The sequence below is a fragment of the Salvia hispanica genome, chromosome 4, assembly GCF_029641045.1.
Source record: "Salvia hispanica isolate PSC_SH4W2 chromosome 4, Shi_PSC_v1, whole genome shotgun sequence".
NCBI classification, from domain to species: Eukaryota; Viridiplantae; Streptophyta; class Magnoliopsida; order Lamiales; family Lamiaceae; genus Salvia; species Salvia hispanica.
The window spans coordinates 51,838,201-51,860,373 of NC_142695.1; the positions used below are offsets into that span (position 1 = coordinate 51,838,201).

The 22,173-nt window shown below is 40.1% G+C and overlaps 1 protein-coding gene across 2 annotated transcripts; it reads left to right on the top strand.

Moving 5' to 3' along the window:
* On the top strand, positions 1-17,377 carry CKL10 (casein kinase I-like 10). Of its 2 annotated transcripts, none has more exons than XM_048090345.2 (14): positions 1-738; positions 838-878; positions 1,173-1,242; positions 1,336-1,484; positions 1,572-1,667; positions 2,382-2,452; positions 2,859-2,920; positions 3,057-3,120; positions 3,206-3,290; positions 3,443-3,569; positions 3,674-3,747; positions 3,846-3,906; positions 16,456-16,586; positions 16,668-17,377. In XM_048090345.2, the coding sequence occupies exons 1-14, from the start codon at positions 663-665 to the stop codon at positions 16,941-16,943; spliced, it is 1,383 nt and encodes a 460-aa protein (XP_047946302.1). In that variant the 5' UTR covers positions 1-662; the 3' UTR covers positions 16,944-17,377. The 2 variants fall into 2 exon arrangements, with proteins under 2 accessions (XP_047946302.1, XP_047946301.1); XM_048090344.2 differs by having other exon boundaries at positions 3-738; positions 3,843-3,906.
* Positions 17,378-22,173: the final 4,796 nt, after the last annotated feature.

A 22,173-nucleotide genomic window follows, 5' to 3' on the forward strand; every position in this document is an offset into this window, starting at 1 on the left:
ACACACCAATGTATTGCAAAGATATTCAATAGATATCCACAAATGTTATCAATCAGAGCAGTCTGAATTTGCTATTCAATTCTTGTCTCTGTTCTCTCCCACTCGGATCTTTTCCAGAAACTATAAACTGAAACTCTCACCGCTACTTTTGTTTTCTTCTTTCTCTCTCGCCTTCCACATCCGGCATTTTGCTGTTGAAATACTTCTCCCCCCTAAATTGATTTTTATTTCCGGATAAAAAGAGAAGAAAGTATGGGGTTTTGGTTGCCAAGTCCCGGATGTTGACTTTGCGTGCACAAATTTGCGCAGTATCCCCTTTCCTAGCGGTGTCTTAGTTATTAATTCAGTCCCTGCTGTTCTCCTACTTCAAGTCACGAAGATTTGATTTTTTTTTCGTGTATGTATATTTTGTGATGTATCGAATTTGAAGCAGCTCTTGAATTATCGATTAGCGTAATTTTTTTCCTGGGTGCCTTTTTGTATCGGTACTTTGATAGGATCTGAAGGGTTCAGCAGGAATTTGGGATTTTTGATTTTTGATTAGGGATTTGTCGATTAGCGTAATTCTTGATACATTGAGCTGTGCGTCGTGAAATAAAAAGAGATTCATTTTTTTGGATTGATTTTCTGGAGAATTTTGGGTTGATTTTTGAAAACCAAGTATGGATAATGTCATCGGAGGGAAGTTTAAGCTGGGGAGAAAGATTGGCAGCGGATCTTTTGGAGAGCTTTACTTGGGTATCCTTTTTTTTTTAATGATATAATTACATGATAATTTTCTGTTGTTTTGGAGTAAATGAGTAAAAAGACTAAATGCATTGTTTTTCATTCATTCAGGAGTAAATATACAAACTGGAGAAGAAGTTGCTGTGAAGCTGGTGAGCTGGATTTCTGTCAGATTTTAAATTTCTTTTGGGCTGAGTTAGTTTTGAGGAAGAATCGATGAAGTTTTGTAGCCTAGCTTATCTTTTTATTCCTGTTGATTGACTGGTCGATCTGCATATTTGGCCCTTGTTTTCAATTGTGTAATGGTTTTAGAGTTCAGTTTTGAGCCAACAATAGTACTCCATCTTACTATAAGTCATGGTGCACATCAAATTGCAACCTTTGAGTTTTATTTAATATATGCAGTATTCTGATCTCGTGAAGGAACACATTTTTCTCCTTTTCAGGAATCTGTTAAGACTAAGCATCCCCAGCTTCACTATGAATCAAAGTTGTACATGCTTCTTCAGGGGGGAAGTGAGTATTTGCATTTGCAAAGTTTGAGTTTTTTTTTTTTTTGGGTAATGCGTAGATGTAACACGAATTAATGTTCATGTTTCTCTCCTGAAGCTGGGATTCCCCACCTTAAATGGTTTGGAGTTGAAGGAGAATACAATGCCATGGCTATTGACCTTCTTGGCCCAAGCTTGGAGGATTTGTTTAACTACTGCAACAGGAAGTTCTCATTGAAAACAGTTCTTATGCTAGCAGATCAATTAGTAAGTATGCTTTCATTTAAAAAATGAACTACATTGTTCATTTGTTTTCTTATTTCCTCTTTACTGACTGCCATTTGTCATATGTAGATAAATAGAGTTGAATACATGCACTCTAGAGGTTTTCTTCATCGCGATATAAAGCCTGACAACTTCTTAATGGGATTGGGACGCAAAGCCAACCAGGTAACTTTGCTTTTGCTCCAACGTCACATAGTTTATGTCAGAATAGTCGATACTTGCTTCCTTTTTGATGCTCATAGATATAAAATTTATGTAGCATTTGGTATCACTTGCCTGGTAAAAGCTGTTTATAAAATTTGTTGAATTGCTTCTCCTTACATCAGAATCTTAAATCGGCTTTGATAAAATATGCTGGGAAGGTGTAATGTATTGTTGGTTAGAAGTTCAAGTTGAATGCAATCTTTTAGTTTCTGTCATATTATTATACATCCAATATACCTATATGGAATCTTCAATTCATGTTGGATGTTTCTCTCTGATTCCTGATAAATAGCCTTGGAAATTGGCATTTGGAGCTTTTGGATTGAATTTGTAATGTTGAAACCCTTATGTGAGCCATCATAATTTTGTGGGAAAGTTGGAATTGGTCACCAGTCCAGATTAAAGCACATTATGTGTAAAATAATCTACTTTCTGATAGGTGTTCTGTTTCCAAGCACATTATGAGTACAGGATGGTTGCCTTTCTCTAGTTAGTTGTTGTTCGGAATGATATATCGGTTCATGTAGCTATATATATGCATTGAATGGGTGATTCGAAACCTGAATGCAATGGTCATCAGCCAAAGTTGTTGGTTGAAAAACTTGAAATATTTTGTCCAGTAGCATTTCAAGCCTGTACCCTGAAGCAACTCAACTTCATTTATCTTTGTGTCAGGTGTACATCATTGACTATGGACTTGCTAAGAAGTACCGAGATCTACAGACTCACAAGCATATACCTTACAGGTATTATCACTAGGTCAACAAAGTTTGCCAACTAACCTTTTTCATACTAGTCCTCTTTCATCCTCGCCACAACCCTGCCCCAGAACAATCATGAATAATTCAAAGTAACTATTGGACTTATATAATTGCTGATGTGAGTAACTAACTGTGGGATTTTTATTTGATTGATTGGTATCTTCTGTCCTGTGCGATTTATTTTACAATTTACCTCTAGATGACACAGAGCCTCAGAGGTTCTGTTGCATAATATATGACCGAATAATTATTTTGCACGTATATATGAATCTTGAGTGCTGTCAAGTATACATACAGATGTATAGTATTTGTTTCACTTGTTCAAATAATAAGTATTAAGTACTGATTCTTTTCTCCTATAAAATTTCACTCATGTCTTTCTTATATACAGGGAAAACAAGAATCTCACTGGCACTGCTCGTTATGCTAGTGTTAACACTCATCTTGGAGTTGGTGAGTGACCATCGTGCTTGTTACAGTAGACTCAAGATAACATTTGCTTTCTCATTCTTCTGTCTCAGAACAACAGATGAATTTTGTCAGGCATCTTCTTTGTTTGGTTAAGTTATGTTTGTGATTTTTATTACAGAACAAAGCAGAAGGGACGATTTAGAATCTCTTGGCTATGTCCTTATGTACTTTCTAAGAGGAAGGTTGGGTTTAAAGCTTTTATCTATATCTTTGTTCGTCAAACTTGTTCACGCTTAATTTGCTTCCCCTAACTGATCTTTGTTTCAGCCTTCCTTGGCAGGGACTAAAAGCTGGCACAAAAAAGCAGAAATATGACAGGATCAGCGATAAAAAGATGCTTACTCCAGTAGAAGTACTGTAACTTGCCCTTCATTAAATTTATTTATTTCATGTTACACTATGATGATCATGGCAGCATGAAAGCCAAGTGCAACATGTATATCTTGCATTGTTGCAAGTGTAACATGGTAGATGATATGAAATTATTTTTGCATCTGTGCACAGGTGCTTTGTAAATCTTATCCATCAGAGTTCATTTCGTATTTTCATTATTGTCGGTCATTGCGATTTGAAGACAAGCCTGATTATTCTTACTTGAAGAGACTCTTCCGAGACCTCTTTATTCGAGAAGGTACATTTGTGTAGGAGTGTTTACGGTTGCTTTAAGGCCATGTTTTTATAAATTTACCTTGCAGTTTTGATATCAAAAAATTAATTTTGTATCATTATTTCCAGGTTATCAATTTGATTATGTATTTGATTGGACCATACTGAAGTATCCACAAGTCGGCTCTAGTTCTAAAACAAGGGTTTGTTTCACTTGATCTTTATTAATACTATAATTACTAATTGAGTTATATATCTTACCCTTTTCCACTCTTTTTTTTTATATTTTCTTTATCAGCAGCCAACAGGAAAAGTCCCTTTAAACCTAGGACAGTCTACAGAAAGAGTTGAGAAGACACCAGGTATTGGGAGATGGTTATGATTACAGTTGTGAAGAGTTGATTTTCTGCTTGCTGTATCCTTTCAATTTCTAATTACACACTTCCTAGATCCAGTAAATCAACTAGATCACAAGGTCTAGAGACTCACAAGACTGGAAGTCTGGTCGTTGGTACGCAAGCAAACCTTCAAAACCCTCAACCACAGATACTAAACTAGCACAGGGAAGTAGGGATCGATCCCACAGAGATGGACTCGTAAAATACATGCGTAGAGAATTGGAAACTATTTTTGGGTTGGCTGCTGCCACGCATATTTTGGGTTGAGGAATTTAACTAAGTGAATTTGGAAATAAAGTATGCTATGCTAACTGCTAGATCTAGGCAAAAAATGAATTATGTATAAGAACTAAGTCAAATCAACTACTAGATCTGGGACTTCTACGAACATCTCTAGACCAAGGAGATTAAAACAAGTGGGGACCAAACTCTGAAAAAGGTAAGTACGGACAGAATCGAATCTGCAGCCTAACTAACTAAAGCATCAACTGAAAATGACTTCATCTTCTTCAACGAACACAAATAAATGCAGAGATCAAGAAAAACAAACTCAGATGTAGATTGGAAACATAATTTTAACGGTAAACGAAACAACGACGGAAATCACACTACTAGACGAAGCAAACCAAGCAGAACAAAATCCCCATAATCTCATGCACAAATTTCACCTCCCCTGTTCAGATCCACACTTCGGATGCTAAATCCACTCCGGATCCAAGCATCCGAACAAAAATCCAACCGAACACAACTTCAATACCACGATTCTCGAATCTCCTAAAATATTCAGCAACAAATTCAAGAGAACATCTCAAATAAACAAACCAAAATAGCAAGCGTCATAATAATCAACACGAAATCCAACTTCATCAAGGCAAATCAAACGTAAACAGAACGGTTAAACTAATCCAGCAACAAAAACAGCAAGCTCGACTTCCAAAAGTGAAGTTCGAGACGGAACAGAGTAGTAAACAGAAATTAAGAGAACAATTGTTTCTTCGCCCTCAAGGGACGGTGATGCACTGATACGAGACTCCTGAAAACGAAAACCACCCCAAATTTCCCATATCCCTAGTGTGTGTGCTAAGAGCGTGACTGTGTGTGGAGTGTAACCGATCTGCCATTCTTGTTGCGCACTCCTTTATTTATAAGCTTCGAGGTGGGGCCCAGCGAGGTATTGATTGACTTGATTGCCCTCAGCTTTTGGCTTCCTTCCTCTAGCTTTTCCTCGTGATTCCGTTCCTGCTCCTCGCTAGATATCCTCCTCCAGCATCTCCTGGATCTAGCGCTACACACACACCTGGCTTAACAAAACTTGTTAGATCCAGCAGAAATGTGATGTTTTTCACTACATAACCAATGCATGAAATTAGCCTTATCAAACTGCTCACACTTAAACCATACTTGTCCTCAAGTATAAAGACAAGAAGAAAAGAAGAATAAGGCGAATTTCAGGCATGGTTATCCCCTTGACCGACTCTACAGACTCTAGACAAAACTCCTACACCTAGACACAACTGAGGCAAAGCTAGACACTAAAACAAAGAGTACATAATCACATAGGATGAAAACATATAAACACATATGCATGAACTGGTTTCAACTTTTAGACAACCGTCCCCACAAGATTAAGGTCAATCCAACAGGCTGCACTCCTCCAAATAGGCCCTTTTCTCCCCTCTACCTAGCCAACCTGTCAGCTCGTCAAGATAGCCTGTTACTTCCCCAATTGTTAGATTCACTCGATCGCTCATTCCTTACCAGGGATGTTAGGACCGATTCTCTCTTAAGTTATTGCCAAACCACTGAAACCTCGGGTTATGAGAATTCCTCCTTCTATCCTCCGTCACTATCCCCCTTTTTTTCTTTTTTTTTTTTTTTTTTTTTCTTTCTGGACTTCGTCCAGCTTATACCTCCTTGATTTCCTGGACTTCGTCCAGCTTATACCTCCTTGATTTTTTTCTCTCTTTTTATTTCCTCCTCTGGACTTCGTCCAGCTTATACCTCCAGATTTTATGATTATATATTTTCTCCTTTCCCTTTTTTTTATTATTTTTTTCTTTTCTCTTTTCCTTCAGCATTCAGTGGCAGACTTTTGACATGTGTTAGCTCTAAGTGTTATCACAGGCTTATAACTCACCTCTAGAGTAGGGCTTCACAACTAGGCAAGTAAAGGCATTTACTATCGTTCTTGCTTCATTCAGATTGGTTCGGCTTACTAAAGAATCAGGCTTCTAAGTTGGAATACCTCCTATTTTCAATTACTCTCCCTAAGGGAATCTGCCGTATTATATCCACTAGTTCATGCGACACACCCCTAGACCTACAACTCCTCAAAGCATAATAACACTGCATTGATTCCTCTCCCCCTCCCACTTCACTCAAGCTTGTCCTCAAGCCATCGTCGTGAAGGGGGGAAAACAGAGAATTCAATGCAGAATTAAACAACAATTTCACTTCTCACACTTAGACCGAGCAACGGGCTAAGTGGGAGAAGAATAAACCAACAGAAAACATAGAACTTCTCACACTTAGACCAAGCATTGGGCTAAGTGGGAGAAGATAGCATAAAACACAGCAACGCATGGAAATAAAACACAGAAAAAGAAACACAAAAACTAAAATTTACTTGGTCTGGGGAAATTGCTCATTTCTGGGGCTGGCTCCCGCGAGAGCCAGACGGTGGTGGAACACTGGGGCGGTTTGTTTTCACTTTCTTCTTCGCTGGTTGCTCCAGCTCTTCCTTTCCTTCTGCAGCTTGATCGAGTCCTGGTTTCCTCATTAGCATTTTCGTCCTCGGTGGATTTGGAACTTTCTCGGGAATAGTCGGGGTGGTCAACTGCTGGAATGGCTTGATCGAGGGACTGCTGTGGATGATCTTCTGTGCCTCGCCACTTGACCCAGGAGTCGACTTCGACTGGGTCAAGGGAAGCGTCTGATGCAGCCATTTCAACATCCGCGTAGATATCTCCACAGCTTCCGCCACTCTTTCACTTTGTTTGGCACATTTCGTGGCCAAATCTGCTACGTTGCTGCTCAGAACTTTTACTTCTTCCCGACTCCCATTGAGTTCCTTCCGTATTCCCCCGAGTTCCTTCATCATCTCCTTTTTCATCAGTTGCATTTCCTTTTTCATGTCCTGCACCTCCTTCCTAAGCTCTTCCACCTCTTCACTTGGCATGGCCTCCTCAGCTTCCTCCGGCTCCGCCTTCGCTTTATCTCCCAGCGAATAGAAGTAAGTCTTGTTGCCTTGAGTTTGCAACAAGCCCTTGTTGAAGAAGTAGTCTACGCTGAAAACCTCTGGGCGGTCGCACATCACGACCTCGGGAGCAAGCTCGGCGATCTTCACCTCAATGTTTCGTTGCAGGTAGGCGCCGATGAGGTGGCAAGTACTTACTTCCCAATCAAACTCCTTTGACCCAAGAAGATAAGGGCGGAATTTTCCGAACGAGTAGACGACAGCCAACATTTCCTTCTCCGTAGTATCGTAATTCTTCTGAGCTTGATTTAGTGTCTTGGACGCATAGAAAATTACGTAGTTTTTCCCATCTATCTTCTGCCCTAGGACGGCTCCCACAGCGAAATCGCTCGCGTCGCACATTATCTCAAAAGGGTGATTCCAGTCCGGTGCCCTGATAATTGGTGCGGACACTAGTCTCTCCTTGAGCAATTGAAATGCCCTCTTGCATCCCTCATCAAACTCGAACTCCACATCGTTGTGCAGCAAATGAGTGAGTGGTTGCGCAATTTTTGCAAAGTCCTTGATAAACCTTCGATAAAACCCTGCGTGACCGAGGAATCCTCTAACTTCCTTTTGATTTGTAGGGTAAGGTAGCTTTGCAATCACTTCCACCTTTGCCTTGTCCACTTGTATTCCTCTTTCAGAGACCACATGACCTAAAACAATCCCCTCAGTTACCATGAAGTGACATTTTTCAAAATTCAGAACTAGATGTTTCTCTTGACATCTTTGCAGCACTAGGTCAAGGCTGGCTAAACAAGTGTCAAATGAGCCTCCATATACAGTGAAATCATCCATGAATATCTCGATGCACACCTCTAGTAGATCCGAAAAAATACTCATCATACAACGTTGGAATGTCCCTGGTGCATTACATAGACCAAATGGCATCCTTCGGTAGGCATAAGTTCCAAAAGGGCATGTAAATGTGGTCTTTTCCTGGTCCTCTGGGTTCACGAAAATCTGGAAATAACCGCTATATCCGTCGAGGAAACAGAAATACTGTTTGCCAGCCAGCCTCTCTAGCATCTGGTCAATGAATGGTAAAGGAAAATGATCCTTTTTGGTGGCTTCATTTAGTTTCCTATAGTCGATGCACATCCTCCATCCAGTGACCAGTCGAGTAGGCACCAACTCGTTCTTGTCATTCTTCACCACTTGTATTCCAGATTTCTTCGGTACCATGTGAACCGGACTGACCCACTCGCTATCTGGAATAGAGTATATGATTCCAAGGGACAGTAGTTTCAGAACTTCCTTGAGCACTTCCTCCCTCATGTTTGGATTCAGTTTCCTTTGTGGATCACGCCGAGCCTTTGCCCCTTCCTCTAGTCTGATGTGGTGCATGCAAAGATCAGGGCTAATTCCAACTAGGTCAGAAAGTGTCCACCCTATGGCCTTCTTGTTCCTCCTTATTACTTCCAGCAGCGCACTCTCTTGGTCTTCAGTCAAGCGGCTGTTAATTATCACTGGACAAGTTTCTCCTTCCTCCAGGTATGCATACTTTAAATTTTCAGGCAAAGTTTTCAACTCCTTCTTCGGTGTGATGGCTTCCTGAGGTAAAGGGTTCTCCGCCTTACTTCTTGGCGCCATTTCCTCTAGATTCGCTCCCTCGTCTGGGCTCTTCTCCTGAACAGATCTGGCTGATTGGAATGATAGTGGCTGGTGGCAGAATGCCATGATCGCTTCATTGATCTGATCATCTGTCAAGTCCTGTGTGAAAAAAGTTTCACACCATCCTGTCACCTCCTTTTCTACAGTCTGGCTCAGCTCCGAATTGTCAAACTGTTCCTGCATTAGTTCAGTCTCAAGATATTCTTGGACTAGGGGGTTAATTACATCTACAACATGCAAGTTTTCAACATCAAGCGGTTTTTTCATAGCTTCTTCAATGTTGAAGGTGTATTTCTCCCCATGATAGTCCAGGCATATGGTTCCATCAAACACATCAATAACAGTCTTCGCGGTGCGAAGGAAGGGTCTCCCCAGTAACACCCCACTAGACTCAGCAGATTCATTACCCCTCATTTTTATCACATGAAAATCAGCTGGGTATAGGAAATCATGCACTCTGACTATGACATTTTCCAATACTCCCTCAGGCGATATGCATGTTCTATCGGCCAACTGAATCACTACTTTAGTATCGACCAAACTGACTCCCACCAATTTTTTATATATTGACAGCGGTAGGACATTTATCGAAGCACCTAGATCACACATGGCATGCTCAATTTTAATATCACCTATAGAAATAGGAAGAGTGAACATACCTGGATCTGTACACTTTGACGGCATCCTCCTCTTTTGTATCACGGCGGATACATTTTCTCCTATAACAATCTTCCCATCAGGTTTGGTTTTTCCTGCTATGAATTCCTTGATGAACTTGCTGAAGGTGGGTATTTTCAGAGCCTGCAAAAAGGGTAGGTTAATCTCCAGCTTACTAAATATTTCCACAAGGTCCTCAGTATCATCTTTCTTTTTCTTGGCTTCTCCTCGATATGGGAATGGTTTGGGTCGCTTTACTGCATTCGTGGAACTCCCTGCTGGGGCTGCACCTGTCTCCCTGCTTCCCTCTTTAAGTTCCAACTCAGGTTCTGGATCAAGGAAAAATGGGTCACTTAGTCGAGGCATCGATCCCCTTAAATCTCCCTCCTGGAGGTCATCCTGTATAGGAATTTCTCTGAGTCCAGGATCATCTCCTCGAGACTTCTGATTCCCCTTTTCTCCGTTCATCTGTGAGGGTGTCTCCTCGTTTATCACTTGCTTCGGTCCTTCATAGCCTTTCCCCGATCTCAAGGTAATTTGACTAATATTTGCTCGGTCTGGTGGTTTGACAGTGGCAGGCAATTTCCCTTCATTTCCCCGCATTTCGTTCAGCGACGTGGCCAACTGGGACATCTGCTTTGCCAGCATGTCCATGGCAGACTTCTGCTCCTGCTGGGCATCTTGAATTTTGTGCACCACGTCATTGTTAGCCTGCATGTTATTCTGCATGTGTTGTTGGGAATTTACCAGATCATGCACCATGTCATCAAGATTCCGCTGTGGTCGGAAACCTTGAATTGAACTGGGATTAAATCCTTGATTTTGATTGGTTCCAACCACCTGGTTCTGGCGAAAATTTCCCTGACCTCCTTGATTATTGTTGTACTGGGTTGCTGGACCTGGGTGACTCTGTTGGAAATTTTGATTGTTTCCTGAATTGTTCCTCTGATGCGGTGGCACATAAGAATTCCCTTGGTTGCTCTGGTTCCTGTTGTTCCAGTTATGCTGATCCCCTTGGTTACGGAAATTCCAGTTGTTCAGCCCCTCTTGCTGCTTCCCTGCCCAGTTAGAATTATGCTGTGGTCCTTCCTGATTCCGGCTGGGCCATGTCTGCTGGTTCTCCGCTGGACCTGGGTGTTGTGACTGTGGTTGTTGGTTCCCTTCAGCCCATCTGAAACAAGGATTGTCCCTCCATGGTGCCTCCTTAATCTTCCACTGGTTCCAGTTGGTATTTTGATTACTTTGATTCCAATTCCCCATTGCATTCACTTGAGCTTGGAAATCTCCATCGAGTGAGGGATTATTGTAAAATTGAAGCTGATGTTCCTCTTGACCTGGGTTTTTTTCCTTATCAGTCGACCCAGGGGTATTTTTCTTTTCAATGGCATTTAGCAGTGCCTTCTCCAGTCGATCTATTCTGTCTCTAACCTCTTCTCCTTCTCGTTCCTTAACTGTGTTCGCGGAGCTTCTCCTCATGATAGCACGCGGGCAGTCATACGCCTTCTTCGCGTCGATTAATCTTCCCAGAATCTCGCGTGCCTCGCTTGCCTTATTCTTGGTGAAATTCCCCCCGCTCGAGGAATTCATTAAGTCCTTGGACTCAGGATTTGCCCCTTCGTAGAATAGATAAAACGTTTCAGCCTCCGTCATCCTGTGATTTGGGCAAGCGTCAAGCAGGCCTTTAAACCGAGACCAATATTGGCTTAAAGATTCATCGTAGTCCTGCTTACACTCTTGAATTTCTTTTTTCAAAGCGTTTGTCTTATTGGACGGAAAGAAATAGTCCAGGAACTCCAATTTGAAATCCCTCCATGTGGTGATCGAGTCAGGTGGAAGCCTCAGCAACCAAGTGTTTGCCTCTCCTTTCAATGCAAATGGAATCGCTCGCAGGCGATAGTCCTCCTCGGTAGTTTCGTTAGGCCTTTTCTGGATGCTACATAGCTTACTAAACTCGTTCAAAAACTCATAAGGACACTCATTCCTCCGTCCAGAGAATGTAGGTAAAACGCCCAGCACATTCGTCTTGATCTCAATAGACCGCTGACGTTGATTTGACACTATGGCATGAGCTGGCTCTCCGTCGAGATGTGCAGTTAGCGAACCAATCTCTGGGTCTAGGTCCACTAAGTTTGCCATTACAGACTCCTCTTCCTCCCTTTCCGAATGCTCAGTTTCTGACGACGACCGTGAATCCTCTTTCCCCGATGAATTCCACTCTTCTTCACTCCCTGATTCAAACGGAAATGGATCTACAGTTGACAACCCCGATCTGGTAGTTATGGCGGATGTTGATTCCTTAACTTGCCACTTCAACTGCACGTTCCTTGACCAAGATGGGTTGCTCCAGATTCCTGACCTTGAGCCCTTGCTCATAAACTGCCAAAAGCGAAATTCAAAAGATTAAAACTATTTACACCAAATCTCTAAACACATAAACAAACTACGCCATCCATCCCCGGCAACGGCGCCATTTGAAGAGTTGATTTTCTGCTTGCTGTATCCTTTCAATTTCTAATTACACACTTCCTAGATCCAGTAAATCAACTAGATCACAAGGTCTAGAGACTCACAAGACTGGAAGTCTGGTCGTTGGTACGCAAGCAAACCTTCAAAACCCTCAACCACAGATACTAAACTAGCACAGGGAAGTAGGGATCGATCCCACAGAGATGGACTCGTAAAATACATGCGTAGAGAATTGGAAACTATTTTTGGGTTGGCTGCTGCCACGCATATTTTGGGTTGAGGAATTTAACTAAGTGAATTTGGAAATAAAGTATGCTATGCTAACTGCTAGATCTAGGCAAAAAATGAATTATGTATAAGAACTAAGTCAAATCAACTACTAGATCTGGGACTTCTACGAACATCTCTAGACCAAGGAGATTAAAACAAGTGGGGACCAAACTCTGAAAAAGGTAAGTACGGACAGAATCGAATCTGCAGCCTAACTAACTAAAGCATCAACTGAAAATGACTTCATCTTCTTCAACGAACACAAATAAATGCAGAGATCAAGAAAAACAAACTCAGATGTAGATTGGAAACATAATTTTAACGGTAAACGAAACAACGACGGAAATCACACTACTAGACGAAGCAAACCAAGCAGAACAAAATCCCCATAATCTCATGCACAAATTTCACCTCCCCTGTTCAGATCCACACTTCGGATGCTAAATCCACTCCGGATCCAAGCATCCGAAGTGTGGATCTGAACAGGGGAGGTGAAATTTGTGCATGAGATTATGGGGATTTTGTTCTGCTTGGTTTGCTTCGTCTAGTAGTGTGATTTCCGTCGTTGTTTCGTTTACCGTTAAAATTATGTTTCCAATCTACATCTGAGTTTGTTTTTCTTGATCTCTGCATTTATTTGTGTTCGTTGAAGAAGATGAAGTCATTTTCAGTTGATGCTTTAGTTAGTTAGGCTGCAGATTCGATTCTGTCCGTACTTACCTTTTTCAGAGTTTGGTCCCCACTTGTTTTAATCTCCTTGGTCTAGAGATGTTCGTAGAAGTCCCAGATCTAGTAGTTGATTTGACTTAGTTCTTATACATAATTCATTTTTTGCCTAGATCTAGCAGTTAGCATAGCATACTTTATTTCCAAATTCACTTAGTTAAATTCCTCAACCCAAAATATGCGTGGCAGCAGCCAACCCAAAAATAGTTTCCAATTCTCTACGCATGTATTTTACGAGTCCATCTCTGTGGGATCGATCCCTACTTCCCTGTGCTAGTTTAGTATCTGTGGTTGAGGGTTTTGAAGGTTTGCTTGCGTACCAACGACCAGACTTCCAGTCTTGTGAGTCTCTAGACCTTGTGATCTAGTTGATTTACTGGATCTAGGAAGTGTGTAATTAGAAATTGATAGGATACAGCAAGCAGAAAATCAACTCTTCAAATGGCGCCGTTGCCGGGGATGGATGGCGTAGTTTGTTTATGTGTTTAGAGATTTGGTGTAAATAGTTTTAATCTTTTGAATTTCGCTTTTGGCAGTTTATGAGCAAGGGCTCAAGGTCAGGAATCTGGAGCAACCCATCTTGGTCAAGGAACGTGCAGTTGAAGTGGCAAGTTAAGGAATCAACATCCGCCATAACTACCAGATCGGGGTTGTCAACTGTAGATCCATTTCCGTTTGAATCAGGGAGTGAAGAAGAGTGGAATTCATCGGGGAAAGAGGATTCACGGTCGTCGTCAGAAACTGAGCATTCGGAAAGGGAGGAAGAGGAGTCTGTAATGGCAAACTTAGTGGACCTAGACCCAGAGATTGGTTCGCTAACTGCACATCTCGACGGAGAGCCAGCTCATGCCATAGTGTCAAATCAACGTCAGCGGTCTATTGAGATCAAGACGAATGTGCTGGGCGTTTTACCTACATTCTCTGGACGGAGGAATGAGTGTCCTTATGAGTTTTTGAACGAGTTTAGTAAGCTATGTAGCATCCAGAAAAGGCCTAACGAAACTACCGAGGAGGACTATCGCCTGCGAGCGATTCCATTTGCATTGAAAGGAGAGGCAAACACTTGGTTGCTGAGGCTTCCACCTGACTCGATCACCACATGGAGGGATTTCAAATTGGAGTTCCTGGACTATTTCTTTCCGTCCAATAAGACAAACGCTTTGAAAAAAGAAATTCAAGAGTGTAAGCAGGACTACGATGAATCTTTAAGCCAATATTGGTCTCGGTTTAAAGGCCTGCTTGACGCTTGCCCAAATCACAGGATGACGGAGGCTGAAACGTTTTATCTATTCTACGAAGGGGCAAATCCTGAGTCCAAGGACTTAATGAATTCCTCGAGCGGGGGGAATTTCACCAAGAATAAGGCAAGCGAGGCACGCGAGATTCTGGGAAGATTAATCGACGCGAAGAAGGCGTATGACTGCCCGCGTGCTATCATGAGGAGAAGCTCCGCGAACACAGTTAAGGAACGAGAAGGAGAAGAGGTTAGAGACAGAATAGATCGACTGGAGAAGGCACTGCTAAATGCCATTGAAAAGAAAAATACCCCTGGGTCGACTGATAAGGAAAAAAACCCAGGTCAAGAGGAACATCAGCTTCAATTTTACAATAATCCCTCACTCGATGGAGATTTCCAAGCTCAAGTGAATGCAATGGGGAATTGGAATCAAAGTAATCAAAATACCAACTGGAACCAGTGGAAGATTAAGGAGGCACCATGGAGGGACAATCCTTGTTTCAGATGGGCTGAAGGGAACCAACAACCACAGTCACAACACCCAGGTCCAGCGGAGAACCAGCAGACATGGCCCAGCCGGAATCAGGAAGGACCACAGCATAATTCTAACTGGGCAGGGAAGCAGCAAGAGGGGCTGAACAACTGGAATTTCCGTAACCAAGGGGATCAGCATAACTGGAACAACAGGAACCAGAGCAACCAAGGGAATTCTTATGTGCCACCGCATCAGAGGAACAATTCAGGAAACAATCAAAATTTCCAACAGAGTCACCCAGGTCCAGCAACCCAGTACAACAATAATCAAGGAGGTCAGGGAAATTTTCGCCAGAACCAGGTGGTTGGAACCAATCAAAATCAAGGATTTAATCCCAGTTCAATTCAAGGTTTCCGACCACAGCGGAATCTTGATGACATGGTGCATGACCTGGTAAATTTCCAACAACACATGCAGAATAACATGCAGGCTAACAATGACGTGGTGCACAAAATTCAAGATGCCCAGCAGGAGCAGAAGTCTGCCATGGACATGTTGGCAAAGCAGATGTCCCAGTTGGCCACGTCGCTGAACGAAATGCGGGGAAATGAAGGGAAATTGCCTGCCACTTCTGAAAAAGGTAAGTACGGACAGAATCGAATCTGCAGCCTAACTAACTAAAGCATCAACTGAAAATGACTTCATCTTCTTCAACGAACACAAATAAATGCAGAGATCGAGAAAAACAAACTCAGATGTAGATTGGAAACATAATTTTAACGGTAAACGAAACAACGACGGAAATCACACTACTAGACGAAGCAAACCAAGCAGAACAAAATCCCCATAATCTCATGCACAAATTTCACCTCCCCTGTTCAGATCCACACTTCGGATGCTAAATCCACTCCGGATCCAAGCATCCGAACAAAAATCCAACCGAACACAACTTCAATACCACGATTCTCGAATCTCCTAAAATATTCAGCAACAAATTCAAGAGAACATCTCAAATAAACAAACCAAAATAGCAAGCGTCATAATAATCAACACGAAATCCAACTTCATCAAGGCAAATCAAACGTAAACAGAACGGTTAAACTAATCCAGCAACAAAAACAGCAAGCTCGACTTCCAAAAGTGAAGTTCGAGACGGAACAGAGTAGTAAACAGAAATTAAGAGAACAATTGTTTCTTCGCCCTCAAGGGACGGTGATGCACTGATACGAGACTCCTGAAAACGAAAACCACCCCAAATTTCCCATATCCCTAGTGTGTGTGCTAAGAGCGTGACTGTGTGTGGAGTGTAACCGATCTGCCATTCTTGTTGCGCACTCCTTTATTTATAAGCTTCGAGGTGGGGCCCAGCGAGGTATTGATTGACTTGATTGCCCTCAGCTTTTGGCTTCCTTCCTCTAGCTTTTCCTCGTGATTCCGTTCCTGCTCCTCGCTAGATATCCTCCTCCAGCATCTCCTGGATCTAGCGCTACACACACACCTGGCTTAACAAAACTTGTTAGATCCAGCAGAAATGTGATGTTTTTCACTACATAACCAATGCATGAAATTAGCCTTATCAAGTTGCTAGAAAGAAAGTAAAACAAGAACATATTTGAATTTTCTTTTTTGGGTTTGATAATTTGATACCCAGAGACGTGAAGTGATAGTCTTTATTTTCCCTGCGTAATCCTCCTCCCACCGACCTCCCAAAACAAGATTTTTTTGGGTTAAAATTAGCTGCTGAGGGATAAAAAGAAAGAACTTGGTACACATATTTGAATTCTCCTTGTTGTCAATGGCTAATGAAAGTTGAACCCGTGTGTCATGTAGTGAAGCACGAGATTCGGGATAGATTATCTGGTGCAATGGAGGCATTTGGCAGAAGGAATGGTTCTAGCACAGGCTTGCATGGAGAAAACTCAAGAAACAGATCTGATGAAGTACCACCATCTAAAGACGTGGTGCGCTAAAATTGACCGCAGTCTTTTCTTTATCATACTTTATTTGAGGAACTGACAGACTCTTGCTTGTTGATTTTCTAGAAAATTGATTCGGAAAGAGCTCGGCTTTCTCGGACCGGCAGCAGCTCAAAGAGGGCAGTCGTGTCAAGCAGCAGGCCCAGCTCCTCTGGAGAACCCAACGACAATCGTCATAGCCGGCTTGGCTCAGGCAGTGGTCGAATATCAACCACGCAAAGATTACAACCTGGATTTGAGTCCAAATCCTCTTCTTTCACTCGTGCTTCTGCGAGAGGCGTGCGAGACGAAACTCTCCGTAGCTTTGAGCTGCTGACTATTGGCAGTGGGAAGAAGAAGTAACAGTCTACCACATATAGCTCAGTTCTGCTTTTTCTGAGGCCAAACTATGGCAACACTGCAGCTGCTCATCATCTTGTCTCTTATTACCCTTCACTTGTTATGCGTATATCTATCGTGGCAGCCTTGGTCAATATGGCGGATACACCAACATCACCGGTCACTGTCAATTTCCGGTGGCAAAGCCTAAATCTTTGTTTCTCGAGTTATGACTTATTCTTGCTCGATACATCGCGTAAGTATAAATCCACGAAGACGAATGTATTGATTTGCTAAGTGGAACTACTACTACAACTACAACTACTATTAATGTTTGTGATTCTACTGTAATTCAAATAAATACTGTCTCCACAACTGTATCAAAAATGCTGCCATGTTAGTGCCTCAAGGTGCACGATGCTATATTCTTCTGTGAAAAACTTTACATGATTGTTTAAGCTCATTTTGCTTCAAATTATGCAAGTCACTTCCCGAATCTTATATGGAAAACTAAGCTCAGTATTTTGTTTTTATTTTTCGTTATTGATTTTTGAAAATTTTGTTATGTTTGATCTGTTTCCGGAATATTTGAATTTTGGGCTTTTTAGTTGTCTTCAAATTGAAGTAATATGAGGTGCTACCAATAAAGTTTTGATAACTGACACTTTTTCTAGGGCAAATTGTTGAAAACTCATAAAGTTTGGTCGGATATCTGTTCAATTGCGTGATACCTAAAAATAGCCGATTTATGTTAATATTTACAAACCTCTCATTGTCCTGTGGCCATGAAATCCGATGTCCTATGTGTCTTCATTTTTTATGTATAGAACTCCGTTTTTAGTATTTTTTTTTTGTGTCGTAAGTTTATCTTTGAGCACTCAAGTATAAAAAATGAAGACATGTAGTTGGATTTTTACTATGAATAATTGAATTTTTTTATTAAAGTTTAACTTATGAGATTGATGAGAAAATTAACTAGATTTAGTGATTCATTTGACAATTTATCCCTTTTTATAGCAACCACCAATAATATAAGCACACTCTATAAAAGATGACTCGATTAATCCTATGTTGTGAATCTAAGACCAATTGTCTTACACATTGATGCGAGGAGTTTCAATCAGATTACACAATTGGTAAATGGAAGATTTTAATCCACTAACTACCAGGAGCCCATCTCTCGGTAGACTTAACTCTATTCTAAACAATAGTACTATAGAGAATCACACATACTGATACTACTATAAACTTCATTTTCACGGTTTCACCTGAGAACTTAATTCCCAAAGCATAAACTGAAAATCCGAACAGCCAAATTTTGCACCTTTTTCAGAACCCTAATATTTAAACCCCTACGATTACTGAGTTCTAGTAAAAGTCAATCTAAAGAGGTTTTTGGTGACGCGCGAGCAGCAATGGCGCATATTGCACCACAAGGTACATTCTCCAGCTCATCATGTATATTTTTTTCTATACATTTTGAGGAATACAAGCAGATTCACTATGCAGTCATATTAACCTTCTCGTTGTTCGTTTGAATTCTTGAGCGTGCGAATTAGGGCTTCGTAATCTTGTTTTGTTTAATCTATCTTGATACCATGAACATTACTTTTGGCAGTGAATTATATGCCCCCTCTTTTTGTGGTGATATGTTGTAAAGTTTCGTTATTTGGTAGCAAAGGGTTATTTCTAGTGAACTCAGGCAATATTTTACATCACTTATGGTGTGGAGACTGTCATGTGCTCTATTTGAGCTCATTTTTTCTCAGTAAAGCATTTAAGTTGTGTTTTGTTTTGCTGTTAGCAGCAGATTTTGAACCTTGCGTACGTGCCAGCTCATATAGTCGTGTATAATAACGGTAGCAGCCACGAGAGTGGGTCACTACTATAAAGCTGATGCTGATTCAATAGTGAATGATATGCTAATCCGTTAAAGGTTGACATGTAATCACCTATGTAAACATTCTTGATATAGAAACCACCTATACTAAATTAGTTGAATAATTGATCTTTCCAATCACATCTGCTCTGCCGGCTTTCTAAATCAGCTCACAACATTTTCTATTGAAGTTACAGCAGCTCCTAGTACTCGTGCAAAGCCCTTTTAGCAATTAAATAGTTCAACCTGAGTTATGATTTTGTTGACCTTCATCTTTTTGTTTGATATGAATCTTAATAATACCTACCTCCGGCTGGATCTCTCCTGAAAGGGTGTGTGCATTTCTCGAGTATCTACAATCCTTCCGACTTTTCTTTTGCACTGCTAGTGTTGATTTTGTATGAAGCTGTGAGATTTTTTGATTTATTGTAAAAAGATATCTTTTGTACTCCAGGCCTGTCACTCTGATTGCTCTGTTTTTGGTGTAAAATACATAATATACTCCGACCTAGACTGAATTTAGTTGATGGGTAGTAATTGCGGCACTGGAAATATGACTGGTGTAAAAGTGCTGTTGACATATAACTCTTTATGTGGTATTGACCCTATATCTTATCCTCAGAAGTGGAGCGCATGCATTGTTCGTTTTGACAAGAGAAGCCATGGTTTGTGTATCGTGAGAGGCTAGCAAATTGCAACATAACCTATAATTTGCTTTAGGTATGACCATAGACTCATAAATGTGAAGCCATATGTTATAAATTATAATTGTAACATATTGGTTTTGTGTTATTATTAATTCAAACTCTTTAATGTCCACTTATCTTTAGTATTATTGTTGAATTTGTTGGATAATCGCCTAACCTAGAAGCTTAGAGGATTACCTTTAAAGTTGTTTTAAAATTTGCTACCTCTGCAATTGAGAATTGTTTTTCAGCACTACTAAATTTATAATTATTCCAGTCGATCAAGTCTGACATGTTGACAGTTTTTTTCTTACATAGACATATTTTCCAGCAAATAAAGTGACACTACTTTTTAAAAATATAATTGTTGGAAAAAATCACTGCTTGTGAGAATAGTTGCACATTTGAGACTACTTTTAAGTTTTAAAATCAAAGACTTATGATTTGGTTGTTTTTCAACCCCCAAAATTTCAGCATAGATTTACATTTTTTGGTTCTTAACTTCTTATATAATATAGATAACGGATGTCTTCCACAAGCCTCATTTATGGATATTTGAACATTCAAACTGTAAACTTGTGTTTTTTTAAAATTATTTGAAATACTATTAAGGATCATATTGAATGTGCAACTATTCCCAGAAAATCATGGTTCCTTTTCTTTTCTTTTTTTGCCATAATTCTTGTTGGAAATGGAAACTATGTCCAGTAAGGGAAAATCCGATTGACATGTTTGAATTGAACAATTTGAAAATTTTTGGAATCTTCAAAAACAAATAAATCAAAATGTGGTGTCCTAAATTTCTTTATTTTAAAATTAATGCCTATTTGGAATTTTGTCAAAATATTGCAATTTTAAAGCAATGCACGTGAGCACTATTGTTTAATATCTACTCCCCCTCCCTCTTTAGAGTGTGCACAAGCAAGGAAGAAAATCACTATATAATGTACATTGAAGCAATGCACATGAGCACTCTATGATAAACAACTGTGATGATATTCGAACTAGGACCTTTTGTTTGACATAACTTTATTACAAGATGACCATCATATAACAACCTGCAAGCTTTTGAATGAGCATCATGTAGTATTTGAATATCTTGAAAAGCAAGAAATGTTCTTTTCTTTATTAAGTTAATTGGCATTGCGATGTTGTGTTGCTTGAAGTTGTAGGTTTAAAGCACAATATAATTAAAGTCATAAATCATAACATAGATTCTTTCTGTAGCTAGATATTCAATTTCCTTGTCTGGATTTTGTAATTATGGAATTCAACAAGTTAATGTTCCTTACTAGACATAACATACAAATTGAATATTTCCTTCTTCATATCCTAGTAGTTATGTGTTATATCTACTCTTAGAGAAATCATTTTTGTCTTTCTGTTGTTTAATTGCTCGTTTTCTAAAATTAATGAGATAAAACTTGATATGTTTGACTAAGATAGATGCCTTTTTCTTCAAGAAGGCAACAATACTATATTATTTGAAGTATGTACAATTCGTATTAGATATGTAACCTACTGTTTGGTTGGGTGTACTAGTCTATGCAATTTCAATTTCCTAATATATCCTAATTTGCAAGAAAGTTTTAGGGTTATAATAATGTCAATGGGTATTTTAATTGAATAATAGATTGCTATATTATGTAGTCGAGCATATGTCGGTAAGAGGCAATTGCGCAGAGCGGCTAGCGACGATCGACCAAAAAACCGCCACAAGGCTATGGCGGTCGCCATGGCGGAATATGGTGGTCAATAAATAAATAAATAAAATATTAATAATCTATTCATAAAAAGAAAAATTAGAAAATGATGAAAACACATCATCTCAAAATCTTAGAACAATTAAAACATAAAGTCATAAACCATTACATAATATGTCTAATACTTGAAGTCTTAGCTCAGTAACTAAAATGTAAAATCGTCGTACATCAGTACATAAATATTATGTCTAAATTCAAATCCTCCTCAACCTCAACATAGGCATCCTCTTCCTCGTTGTTATCTTCGACATCCAACGAAACAAATCATTCCCACTCTTCACCTTCAGATACATCAATATTCCCAGCATGTTATCGATCAAAATTGTCATCTAAGCCCTCTCTAACGAAACAAATCATTCCCACTCTTTTCTTTTTCTTAGGCCTAGTACATGCCAAAGGCTCTTCAGCCCCCAAAGTCTTGTAGACCGCAATCCAATCAAGTGAATCTTCATTAAAAACCAAATAATTGCCAAATGCCAACACCATCAGCACGTCCAACTCTCCAACTAACCACTCATTACACTCATCAATGTCATTAAGTGTACCTCTATGGTTGTACCTCTCATGCAAATTTTTGGCTATATTTAACATAAACCAAAAACCATGCTTCTTCTTGTGCCCGAGCCTATTTTCTCCTTTTTGAACGAATCTGGCGCATAAATATAATTATAGGTTTCTTAATTATAATATTATATTTAGAATTGAAAATATAAATATATATTGGGCGGCGCTGAGGCTGAACATGATGCAGCAATTTGGCGGAGCTGGAGGCTGAACGGGGGGCGCCGCGGAGCTAAGAGTTTGAACAGGAAGTGGTGCGCAGATAGATGTGGAAAAAGTACGGTTTGCGTTCTAATATCTGAATCTAATAAATGGAAGTGGAATAAATATTAAAATCCTATTTCGAATATGTAAAGGGTCAGAAT

Excerpts from the sequence above, each read along its gene's own strand:
- CKL10 (XM_048090344.2), top strand. The coding sequence starts at position 663 with ATGGATAATGTCATCGGAGGGAAGTTTAAGCTGGGGAGAAAGATTGGC. Across the intron at positions 1,668-2,381 it reads TGGGACGCAAAGCCAACCAG|GTGTACATCATTGACTATGG; the intron begins GTAACTTTGCTT and ends TCTTTGTGTCAG. Across the intron at positions 3,570-3,673 it reads AGACCTCTTTATTCGAGAAG|GTTATCAATTTGATTATGTA; the intron begins GTACATTTGTGT and ends CATTATTTCCAG.